The 13021-nt window shown below is 39.1% G+C and overlaps 1 protein-coding gene across 1 annotated transcript in view; it reads right to left on the bottom strand.

The window, feature by feature from the left end:
* Nucleotides 1–1103: 1103 nt before the first annotated feature.
* Nucleotides 1104–13021, bottom strand: part of LOC137283571 (fas-binding factor 1 homolog) — a 35164-nt gene continuing 23246 nt past the window's right edge. Inside the window, exons 17-30 of the mRNA XM_067815144.1 lie at nucleotides 12731–12850; nucleotides 12358–12458; nucleotides 11195–11242; nucleotides 10886–11044; nucleotides 10675–10782; nucleotides 10168–10307; nucleotides 9700–9818; nucleotides 7012–7134; nucleotides 6203–6346; nucleotides 5849–6067; nucleotides 5604–5741; nucleotides 5114–5231; nucleotides 3943–4124; nucleotides 1104–2412 (exon numbers count right to left, since the gene is read on the bottom strand). Of these exons, the coding sequence (XP_067671245.1) occupies nucleotides 2332–2412; nucleotides 3943–4124; nucleotides 5114–5231; nucleotides 5604–5741; nucleotides 5849–6067; nucleotides 6203–6346; nucleotides 7012–7134; nucleotides 9700–9818; nucleotides 10168–10307; nucleotides 10675–10782; nucleotides 10886–11044; nucleotides 11195–11242; nucleotides 12358–12458; nucleotides 12731–12850 (1800 nt within the window). The 3' untranslated portion in view covers nucleotides 1104–2331. The remainder of the gene's footprint in view (nucleotides 2413–3942; nucleotides 4125–5113; nucleotides 5232–5603; nucleotides 5742–5848; nucleotides 6068–6202; nucleotides 6347–7011; nucleotides 7135–9699; nucleotides 9819–10167; nucleotides 10308–10674; nucleotides 10783–10885; nucleotides 11045–11194; nucleotides 11243–12357; nucleotides 12459–12730; nucleotides 12851–13021) is intronic.

Genomic DNA, 13021 nt, shown 5'->3' with positions numbered 1-13021 from the left:
TCATTCACAGTGCAAGAGACTGAGGTTTGGATGAAAACAATTTGTCCCTTTAAGTTATCACTAGTACCTGACAAAATGACTGGTGGCAATGTCTACCCATGTACTAGAACAGCGGGTATTGTTGAAGACAAGAATCTATTAAACCATCAGACATGATGTATGGTTTGGTCACCTGTCAGTCAACAGTGTTTGTAAATGAAGGGTCCATGAGGATTTTTGCTTGAGTGCTCAATGCAACCCTCAGTCTTACAATTTTAGTGTTAGGACACGGTTTACTACATGCTCAGACAGTGTTCTTGAAGATGTGTGATTTAGATGAACACCCCTCTGAACAGTATTTCACCTATATCCTGGTGTGTTAGAAGTCAGAAGACAGCCTGAAGTTGTGCACATCAAGCTTTTTGCCCAAGGGATAAAACTCCCCACAGTGAATGCAGTGTCCCAGAGGAGATATAACAAGCTATTAGACTATTGTTTAGTCTCTGAATATAAATAAAGGAACAAACAAACCCACATAAATTGAAAAGAAGCCCCAGTAAAATATAAAACTAAAACGTTCATGGATGGATCTCACACAATAGTTTGATGCAAATGATCTTGGAGAGGGATGATGACATCTTGGGTATATAGTGATATGCAGATTTAACAAAATGTGTGGTTGTGTGATTTTCAAACATATGTGCATCAAATAAGTGGTACAGGCTACTGGTATGGAAACACATTGGTAGTGAACTTGATTTCTTTAAACATAAATAGCAACATATTCCACAAATACAAGGCTTCTTGCCATGATTAGCATAGAAACACATGGAATTACAGAAACCACACTCCGAGACAACGAAAGGAGGATCATGAACAGAAAACCCTAGAACTGTGTTACAGTGGAGTTTGTTCTGGTTCATTGTGAAACTGTATTGACATGAATGATATATTTCCCATCAAAAGGTTAGACTTACTTAAAACACTCACTCTATGTCATGTTTACATAGATGGTTACATTAAATTTGCATGAATTTGCTGAAAAGCGTGTGCAAATATCATGCATGTGAACAGCTTCATTTGGGGTAAAGTTTTGTGAAGAATTCTCAAATTTTCAGTTTTCATTTTTATCATTTATTGAACTCATGACAATAATATTTTCATTGATCTGAATTTGTTTTACAATACTTAAGTTCATGTGTAAACTGTACCATAACTGTATAATATTTTGCCAAATTTAGTCCAGAACAGTTGCCTGATGTAAGTGGCTATGATTACACTAATGAGTCTAAACTCTTGATGGGAAGTATACATGTAATTTAAAGTAACTGGACATTTAATTATATCTGCAAACTGTTGTCCTAATAAACCTACAAATATCAAGGATATATGCAGTTTTTCAGATACATGCAATGTACATTATCTTTATCATACCAGTGCAAATTTGTGTGGCACCTGTAGAAACTATGACATTATTCATAGTTACTCAGAAGAGAAACACACATAACAGATATGTAGAGCAGACTCTTGTACATGATTATCACTGTTGCTGTCAGGATCTATGTCTTTAGCCACTAAACACAGAAGACAGCAATATCATGGACTACAGGTCTACAGGACGGATATATGATACATACAGGCAATACCTGGTCACAACAGGATGGATACACGATGCGTACAGGCAATACATAACCACTACAGGACGGACACATGATGTATGTAAGATGGATACATGTGGCTACAGGAAGGCCATAATAAATAGCCAAGGGAGGTAATAAATTTATCGGGCTTAGCCGTAGATGCATCCAGGATATAGTGGAGATTCATCGGAACATATACCCTGGAGACATTGAGGATGCAGGGAGGCGGTACAGGACATAAGTTGGATCAGCAATCAATCCAGCCATTGCATACCAGCTAAGGTCTCTTTACGACCTCCCATTCTGACCTATTTTAACCACCAAATTCCTGGGTCTTTCTGTCCATAGCTTACTAGTTCTGTCACAATCATAACCCTCATATTATTTCATATCATGATATATTATACAGCAAGTTATGTCACAATCGTAACTACAATAAATCCGCAGATCAATCTTCAGATCTATGGTCTGTCATCAGATCCATTTTCTGTCTACACTCAATGCTGCTGTCTCTGGTTCCAGTGACTACTGCTGTGTGCCATGTTCCATACATGCATCTATAAAGAACTGACAACACTTGATTCACACCTAGGATGGATTATGATGAAAAATGCAAGCACTTCATGCTGATCTGATAGCTGATGACTGTAGACATCATGCCCTTATAGTTACTATATCAGTAATTCTCTGGATGATCCACCTGGTGACAAGATCATATCTTCTGTGAGCCATGATATGGTGAATGTTTCAGTGTCTCTAAGAAAATACTTTCTTCTTCTAAGTATTCCTTGTCCTGAAATAAAAAAATCCATATCAAACGTAAGTGAGAAGCTATTTCAGTGACAATTAAATCCAGAAGATAATCCCGCCAAACAGCACCAAAGCTAACAAATGCATAATCATCCCAAACAACTCTCGATCTGTCTCAAAGCTGCTCCATCTGTACATTTTGCTAAATAGTCCAAAACTTTCTCACAAGAAATCATTAAGACTTTATAAATTTGGGACAGTTCATCTCACCATTACCAATCTACATTCAACTTTTATCCCTACAGTTGTTAAATGCAGTGCAAGCATGTCCAATGCCTGTTGCTACCCGAAAATCAAGCCATAACCATGCCATCTTTGTTAATCACACTGGTTTAAAGAAAATATATGTCACTTTTATGCAACAGAAAGCTCAAGGCCTGAAGCTATCTGAACAAGAAGAAAAAGTCATCAACATCCTCTGCAACGGCAAAATACTCTTCATGTACATGTCTGCTAATTATAATTCTAGAATGTTAATGTTTTGGTCGGGCAGAGTGGAAGGAAAGTATTGTAAGGTTATATGGTTCTGCTCTGGAAAAGAACACTACCACCAAATTCTGCCAAAATTTGAGAATGTCATCTTGTCATCAACAAGATGACATCCTCAAAGCCACAACCCATGTAAAGGTTCCATGAAAACCCCCAAAACATAAAATTCATATCTGGGCCTAATCTCCAAGAGGCACATCTAGGGATCATGCTTGACATATGTACCAATACCTTTCAAACAGCACCATACATTGTAAATGGCTTATATTATGAAATTAGTGTCTCATATCTATTTTCTTGGTAAATAAATTTGAAAAAAAATATCTGTATTTACATATACATTTATATCACTGGATTTATTATCAATATGCATACATATACTACTGTCACAATCATATTCACACTTCCTCACCAAATTAATTGTTCCCTTTTATCAGCACATTCAGTAATTGATTGACAAAACATACCTAGATCCTCACATTGTCGCTCAGCTTGTAAAAACAAATGTACGGCTAACACTGCTAGGTATCTCACAATTAGCAACTGCTGGGACCTAAGAGATTATCAGTTACCATGGTAACAGGATGTTAGTTGTCAAGTGGCCAGTGAATACATGAATGGCTGTTCGAGTCCAGTATGTGGAGAGGATGTCAGATTGTATACATTGTTAGTCTAACTGGTGCCAGAAAATGGTTTTGGAATTTGGAATGTACAGACGTAGGATAAGTCAATGTTTAAATGATGATAATACATGTTTAGAAGAACGCTGCTGGGAATCCAGAAAATATGAATTTTTTTAAAAGGCATTTAGAAGCTGAAAGAACATGAACACATGACATGTTTTACGGATAAAAACTTCATTTTATTCTGTACATAAAAAGAAGTTGTTATCCACAAATAGTGCCATGTATTCGTCCAGAAAATATGTCAGAATTCACAGATAGTCAGATAGTTGAGAGGCTTAGTGTGAGGCTAAGTAAAAACCAGCCACTACACTGTTGTCAACCCTCCCTCACTAACGTACCTTCAAGGCTTCAATCTTCCACAGTCTCACTGATCTGTCTGCTGCTATTGATGATGTTATGGACTCAATGGCGTTAAAGGACAAATTCATACCAGAATTACCATGATATATCATGTTCCCAGCATGCATTGGAGTCCGCATACCATTGACAGGTGACATTGGTCCTGCTGTCATCATGGGCACTGAAACAACAGAACAAGGAGAGTGCCAACAGCAACATAATATATTATCCTTGTACTTAAGGGAAACATTGCCTATACAACCAATTAGGGCAAACATTATGACTCATAAAAATTATGATTCCTCGGGAGAGGAATCAGCCTGTGCCATGAAGCTCTGAATCTACTTCTAATGTCAGTGTTATATTTAAACTCTTACCAGTTGAACTTATTAGACCAAAAGAAATTTACTTCTGGGTTCAGACAGTGTTGAGGGACATGAAATATTAGTCAGTTGACACTATATAAAAATAACTATGCCCAGAAGTATAGGAGGAAACACGCCTCAGAGGTTTTGGTAGACAATGTAAAACTGGAGGGTGAGGGAAGTCCTGATGGATTTACATTGTTTACCAAAACCAAGGAGAAGTGTTTTATCTAACATATATATGATGGATAATTACAATGTAGACGTTCATTCAATGAAGCTACATAACAATAACAGAAGCGCACGTAAAATCAATTTAATGACAGTAACTAAAAGTAGATAATTCAACCCCATCACCTTCGTCAGCCTGGTGGCTATGCTGTAGAGTGTGAGCCTGCGAATTTTAGAGTTGCAGTTCCAATCCCACAAGGGAAAACATTTGTACTTTGAGCTTAATCTTGACCAATATTTTTCAATAGATTTCAAAAACTCATATATCATTTGAATGTTGATGTTCACATAAAGTTAGGCAAAGTAAAATCTGGGAAGAGGTCTCTCTAGCGAAAAGTAAAACCTGTCAAAAACAAAAACTTCAAATGCTGTTATTCTGGGAAAACAAGAGATGACCTGATATATAGTGAGAAGTATGCTTCAGGTTTATATGTGGGATTCACATGCCGTACCCATGTCAGGAGTCAGTGTGACCATTGAATACTTGATCCACTAGGCTACCCCACTGAAGCTAATGGATGAATACAGTTTGAAGGGGTTTCAGTGTACATGAGAGATGTGAGTTTCCACATACCATGTGCAGGAACAATGTTGGAGTCCATAGGTCTCAGTGGGGTCCGACAGTTTGTACACAGGGAGGAGTTCTTCAGGTTTTCCACATCTTTTTTCTCCTTAGCAAGTCGCAATTTCTCCTGAAAATATATACATAGTTTTTTCACCACTGCAGTGATTCTACAACAAACCAAATGATAAATACAAACCCAACAGATTGACTGTTAACCATGACTGTTACACAAAATGAAGAAGGGGCAGGTAGGGTCAATATTTGTTACAGTGAAAACATGTTCTTGTTTCACTCAAGGGGGTCACAAGTGATGAAGCAGCAAATAAACATGGCCAAAGAGAATATTAAATCCAAATATTGACTGTGTGTCTCGTCTGATGCTGCAGCCACTAAGCGCTAGTTCAAAATACAGCCATCAGCTATCACCAGCCATATGGACCAGCATAAGTTACAGGGTACAACTCCCAGCCTCTTGCAGCATCTGGCTTTGTGGCACTACCTCAGAGATGTGTTCCTCCATGTTCTTGATGTTCTGGAGCTGTTTCTGTATCTCCTCCAGGCGCTGGTTGTGTTGGGACTCTATCTGTCTGGCCTCTAACAGCGACTTCTCACCATCTCGATGAGAGCGCGATGCCATCTGCAATAATAAATGAAGCAATCACATAAAGTGTCAAGTATGGAACATCATTTTCATCCACATTAAGATTAATCAGTTTAAAATTTTAACCATCTAACCGGTCATACCTCGCTCATAGACTCGACTTCTGCAGACTTCTGTTTCACCTGTATAGCCAGGTCAGACAGTCTCTCCTTCTCTGCATCAATCTTTGCCTTCTCTCTCTCCAGCCGTGTTCGTTCTGCATCAATTTTGTCTTCCTCTCTGTGCAGTTCCTGTAATCTCTGAGATGACTTGGATCGCTCCTCTGCTATGGACTTCACCAAGACGTCATACTCAGCCTCAGCCTTGAAAACATAACAGGTGATGTAACTTTACACTTCCTATCCTGTTCTTGATAATGAAAATCCATTGGATAACAACAGCAACATGAATACACAGATTTATGGTGGGAAATGAGAAAAATAGCATATTTCCGTTACCTGAGCTGCTTTGATGGAGTCATTGTTCATCCTCTCTCTCATCATCTTCTGATCAATATTAAACTTGGTCCTCTCTTCAGCCAGAGCCCGCCTCTCCTCATTGATCTGGTTCATAGATGACCTCTGTTCCTCCAGGAAGGCAGACTGACAAGGACATATGTTTTCTACATGACATATTTCTCTACATGACATATTTCTCTACATGACATATTTCTCTACATGACATATTTCTCTGTATTCCCAGAGGGATACTGATATCAGATGTAAAGTGATCTGTCAAAACACATTGAGCAGTCAGACACATGACACTGTGCATGTGAGATCAATTTCAGTTACAGAACACACACCGCCAGTGATGTTTACACTGCACCTTTTCAGAGGTTCATCGACTTCTGGAAGATACAATAATGACAACCAGTATATGGCACAAGACAAAGTGCCAAAATCATGTTGTGTGTCCATACGAATTATCTATTGATTCTCAGAGTAAACAGCATCTTCCAACCGAAGGTCTGCCTATCTCTGACTGTTTAGCTGACACAATGTCTGCCTCACCCTGGCCATCTACCTAATACAAAGTCTGCCTCACCCTGGCCATCTACCTGCCACAAAGCCTGCCTCACCCTGGCCATCTACCTAACACAAAGCCTGCCTCACCCTGGCCATCTACCTGCCATGAAGTCTGACTCACCCTGGCCATCTACCTAACACAAAGTCTGCCTCACCCTGACTGTTTACCTGACACAAATTCCTCCTCACATTGACTTTCTGCTTCACCATCCCCTTTAACAACACAATGTCTGTCTCACCCTGGTTCTCTCTATCATGTCTCTCTCCCTGGCCTGCTGCTCAACCCACACTCTTCGCTCCTCTTCCAAAGACTTCTGCTGCGCATCCAGACGACCATGGTCCTGCTTGACCTTCCATCGTTCCTACAGGAGGCAAGGTTAAAGTTCACAGTGGAATAGGTTATTTATTCTTACACTAATAACAGTGCATGAAACAGGCCGAAAGCCCCATCAGACATCAGGGCTGATAACTTCAAAATGTCACCAGCCCAAAATTGATTTCACCAAACCAGATCTCATGATTCTTTTTCAGAAAAAATCCTCCTTGGAGTACATATAAGCATTTTTACGTCCATTAAAGATTCCTATGACAGTTGTAACTATTTTTATAATAATTTATTTACAAAATAAAAAACTTGTTTTTGTCTTGTGAAATCGCCCTTACAGGACCACCCCATACAGCCAAAAGCAGGTAACTCTGTCCATCTACCTTGCACCTCACTTTTCATGCTGTCGTTTGACCAGAAAGACGTGCGTAGTCCATTGAGAGTCTCTGTGCTATCTACCTACGGAATTATGAGTGAGAAAGAGTCAGCTACTGTATGTATGGTTCCTTTTTTGTTGTGTAAATATTATATTATCAAAATAGTTGCAACTGTCGTAGGGATTTTTTAATGGGCATAAAAATGCTCATATGTAACCCAAGGAGGACATTCTTTAAAGAATTTATAACCTCAACTGGTTTGTATAAATTTACCTTGATGAACGGAATATCTAAATTTTTTACCAGACCATCAGGTTGGCTAGCTGTAAATATAGACCATCCATCAGAAATCTATCCCATCTTTGGCAGTTGAATGGACCTTACTTCATACCCTGTTACTAAGAGTGGAAACAAACTCTTGGTGATTTCTTCTTCTGATACTAACCCATGGACACTCACAGATAGTGAAATTTATAACAAACTTCTTCATTACAAACTTGGTTGTCACACTCAGTTACATTCCAGGTATGATGATTGTAGCCTGTAATAATCAAGACTGGAACATGCAAACAGGTGACTGACATCCTGAGTATCAAGCTATGACATACCCAACCATCCCAATGAGTTTGACAGCTTGATAGCCACCTCTTAAGCAAAGTATGAGTTGAAGAATGCCATTTCAAATCTGAAAGTTCAAAGTTTGTGGACATGCTGCTCCAAAAATCTACCTTATCTCCACTGAGTACCTGTGTCTGACATATTGACTATATACAAGTTATGTAGACATGATCAATACATGGTAACTGTCTAAGATTTAAACTGCCTTCTTCAGCATATCCAACCACCATCATCAACCTGTAGTCCAAGTTTAACAGAGTTTTACATAGCTGCTTAAGACTGGGAGTCCTAGGGACTCATGGCGTATTTAGGGGAGAGTCCTATTTCCAAATGTGGCAGTCCATCAAACTCACATATGCATAAAATCATTGATCATGGATGCTTCCCACTGATAATGATTTTGTTAGAATATAGTTATTTTCAATACAGTAGGGCGGAAAACTGGCCAAGACGTCATGAGTCCCCTGACCAAGTTACCCAGTAAACCAGCCAGGCAGTAGTTGCATCAAAATGTATATAAGTTTCGGAACCTAACGAACATACAATTCACATCAAAGTTGTCAAGGAGCAAAGTAATGATGTTTCAAGAAAATAATTAAACAAAGCAAATAAACTGAAGAATAAAATCAAAACAGTACTCATAAACACTGCCAAACATACATAATAACTTCCTATTTCTATCTTTTTGGGTGACTGTGTAATGTAATTTGATATCTCGGCTTTTGTCGCCCTGAACTTTACACTCGGACGCAATGTTTAATGCAAAATATATGCATGAAACATTTTTGTCACAGGTCATGACCAAGCACGATATGTCCACTAAGTTCCATAATAGATGTATAATAGGTAATGTTTCGCATAACATGTTCAGAATAGCAGGATTTTACCCCAAACTTTCATCTGAATGTACATAAGTTTTCGTTCATGAGTATGGTATCCATTGCTGCAATAGGATTGCCTGCTTTAGGTCACATGCACAATTTTGACCAATCATGATCCTAGTAGCAGACTGCAGGAAATAACCATCGTTAGAAACCAATCCTTATCCAATAAAATCACTTCTTACAACAGCAAAAATACTCTTGGCAAGGGTACAATGATACTGGTGATGTTCAGAGCTCTCGAATGATAGTAGGTTTTGGACATGTAAATTTGTATGATTTCCCAAAATCTGAGACACACTGTGAACAAACCTTCGCAGATGCAACCGCTATCTTTGACACTAAGAAGCTTGGTTGTAACAGCAGCTAAGCTGACAGGCTGCTGTGAGAATGAGGAGCCAACAAAGGGCTGTAGATGCAATTAGGGTATAGAAGAGATTTATTGGAAAGTATACCCAGGAGATATCGAAGATGGAGTGAACCATGAGTGAAAGCCTTAGATCCTATATCAGGGTATGAAACCAAAACTTTTAGTGAGACCACTGGGCTGGTTGGATGTAAAACTTCCCAACCCTGACCAAAACTTACCTTCCCTCAAAAATATCTTCATACAACATGTCTATATTTTAACCCAACAGTCAGGCATGTGCATTTGAGAAACCCTGGTGATTGGGCAGGCAGGTATTTCTAGTGCTGCCTACATACAAGTGGCAGCCAATCACCTACCTCATCCAGCAACCTTGTCTGATCGCGGAGCTGTGACTCCATCCTGGCGATGAGATCTTCCAATCTCTTCCTCTCATTCTCATTGTCTGCCTCCTGGCGAGTGAGACGCTCCTGCAAAACTACATTCAATCGTCTCAATATAGGTCGACTGTCCAACCATGAGAAGAAATTCATGACCCCAGGTTAACAAAAACATATTTGGATTGGCGAACTGTCAAATACATGAATCTGTGGCCTGTGAAACTTGTCTTCAGTTTAAATCTGTTGACATGGTTGATTTCAATATGCAGAAAAACACCAAAATAGATGGGGGAAATCCCTTGTTTAAGGAGCATGTCATTGTTCGAAATACTCTCAGAAAGGATATGTTGAAAATGATAGGATGGATCCATTAAATCCACATGCAACATGTTTCAGGAAGGATCGAAAGACTGAAGAATACTGGCAATTACATCCCAAAAGACTTACTCCTGAGTTGTTCGTCCTTGGACTTGAGTGAGATCTCCCTGTCGTCCAGTCCCTGACGGTGCCAGCTGTCCACCTTGAACTGCAGCTCCCCAAGGTCTTTGGCATTGTTCTGGATCTGTTCAACCACCGCAGTCAGGCTCCTGAACACACACAAAGTCAAGGTGATGGGTCCAACAACACAACCAGGTAGTCTTCATCCATATCACATTCCTACCTAGCAGAATGCAACACCCTAGTAAATGACACCTGTTTAAATCTCTTGAAGCCTGATGTCAAGCTTAGTTTGCACACATTCACATGACCGAACTACCTGACATTCAAATACTGATTTCTATGGAATAAGAATATACTTGTGTTACTGTAGATAGCATCAGATGTATTAGTACTGAAGGGCGGCCTGTGTCAGTATTGTTAATCTTCTATGTTTGGGCCTCTGAGCTTCTAGCTGAAGGATCAGACATCAGTGTATCTGCATCATGGAAGTGCCCTTTAGATCATATAACCTACTTGGAGGTATCATGTGCACTGGCCACTGCTTCAATCTCCAGGTTTTTGGACTTCTTCAGCCTCTCTATAATCTCTTCCTGCTCTCTCTTTATTTCAGCAATTGCCGATCTGAAAAGTGTAATGGTACACAACTTCATATTGCCATTTTCTGTACACATCTAAATTCCAAATTTCTACCCTAATAATTCTACAGCTCTTTCAGCCTCAGTACCTGTGTTGTTCCTTGAGCTTCTCTATGTCCTGGGCTCTCGCACGCTCTGCCTCCTCTAGGTTCTTGTAGTTCTGGTTAGCAATGTCTGCCTTCTCCTGCTCCATCTTTCTCACACGCTCCAGATGGTCGGCCATCAACTGCTCATTCTCATTTCGCAACCTACAATCACATAAACATACATGGCACATCCAAAATAGAGTGGTATTTAAACAGTGTTTCTGTAACCATATTGTTATAAGAGTCCCTATCTGGAGAATTTAATTAGGCTCTTATGTGAATTCACACAACTGTGCTGAATAATGAAATTACCTCGTCTCTTTCTTGCGATTAGAATCTTCCAAAATCTGCAGTCTGTTTCTGAAAATGGAACCACAGTAAATGAGTTGGGCTTAAACTCCCCTTTGAACATCCGACAGTTACTTATTGTGTTTTTAGACCAAGTCTGAATTGTTTCCATGGAATTCATGAAAAATATAAATGCCATATATCTGTAATCAGAAAAGTCACCATTTCAAGATTTGTCTCTTATATCTGCCACGATCTTTTCAAAGATATGACATGGTTTTCAAGCTGTGCTCCGGAAACGAAGTCAGCAACATGTTCATGGAACCGAGAAAATAATACATAAAAGAAAAAGGAAATAGCTAAAGGTCCCACTTTGGGGTCTGCCACACATATCTACCAAGTTTTACTCACAGATATTAAGAAGTTTTTGAGTTGTGCTCCGGAAACGAAACACACCTCTCACTTTTGAGAGTAAGTCAAAAACGTTTCCATGGGAAGTGAGAAAATAATAAATCACAAAAAATTGTAAGTAGAAAAAGGGACCACTTTAGGTTCCGATTGATATATCTACCAAGTTTTGCAACAAAATATTGAATGGATTTTGAGTTCTGCTCCTGAAACGAAGCCTGCCTAGAACGAAGTCACTAGACTAACACCATGTTCCATGGAAAAACAAAAAAAATAAAAATGCTAAAACTCTGTAAATAGCAAAAGGCACAACTATAGGTTGAGAGCAAAAGGCGCAACTATAGGTTGAGATCATTATATCTATCAAGTTTGGTCTAAAAATATCGAATGGTTTCTGAGTTATGCTCCGGAAACAAAATGATTACGGACGGACGGACGAGGCGTTGACTATATTCCCCCCCGCATTGCATGCCAAGGGGATAAAAAACGAAAATGTCAAAACTCTGTCAATAGCAAAAGGCACAACTATATGTTGAGATTATTATATCTGTCAAGTTTGGTGTAAAAATATTGAACGGTTTCTGAGTTATGCTCCAGAAACAAATGATAAGGGACGGACAGACGGATGGACGGACGAACGAGGCGTCAACTATATCCCCCCGCATTACATGCCAGGGGGATAATAACCGATGTCTGCAACATAACATACTGAATTCCCTGAAACACTTCACAAAAAACAAGTGCCAAGTCTTTGTGCTAACAGCAGAGACTTTGCTTACTTATATGAAGCTTCTATAGCTGCAATCTCTTCATCGTATCTCCTTCGTGTACTGTCCAGCAATGACTCTGCATAATGTTTCTCTATCTCAAGTTTTCGAATCTGACAAGAAAACCACATAATTTCATAATTTATCTAACACAAGAACATAATCCAATACAGACATGCATGATCATTCAAAGATATCAGATCCTCTCGGGAAAATTTGACAGTGAATCACAGATCTGATGCTGAACACCAAATGAATGTTTCAAATATTGTTTGTCTATAATATTTGCTTCATGATTTCTACTACATCTTTTCATGATCACTGTGATTTAGACTTGTCTAAAGAACAACACCAGTGCCAATAAGCTATAGTCTATCAGGTTTACCCTTGACTGAGCCTCTTCTAGAGATCCAGGAAGATCGTCCAGATGACCGCCTAAGCTGTTGAAGGACTGTGGAGTTGATGGAAAGGGTGTTGACCCCAGAACGGGAATACTAGGTGTAGTCTGCAACATCATCCATATGACAGTAGTTTAAAAATGCTACAGTACAATTATCACCAGAAAATATGCATGAGCTTACAAAGAAGACTAAGTTGAGTTACTTTGATTCATATCAGCTGCTTAACCAAAGATCACATATCAGAGGTTATATTATTCCAACCCATAGTTTTATCA

This window comes from Haliotis asinina, chromosome 5 (genome assembly GCF_037392515.1).
Source record: "Haliotis asinina isolate JCU_RB_2024 chromosome 5, JCU_Hal_asi_v2, whole genome shotgun sequence".
Classification (NCBI taxonomy): Eukaryota; Metazoa; Mollusca; class Gastropoda; order Lepetellida; family Haliotidae; genus Haliotis; species Haliotis asinina.
Note: the sequence above shows the minus strand (reverse complement) of the source record. Positions and strands in the feature narration are given on the sequence as shown.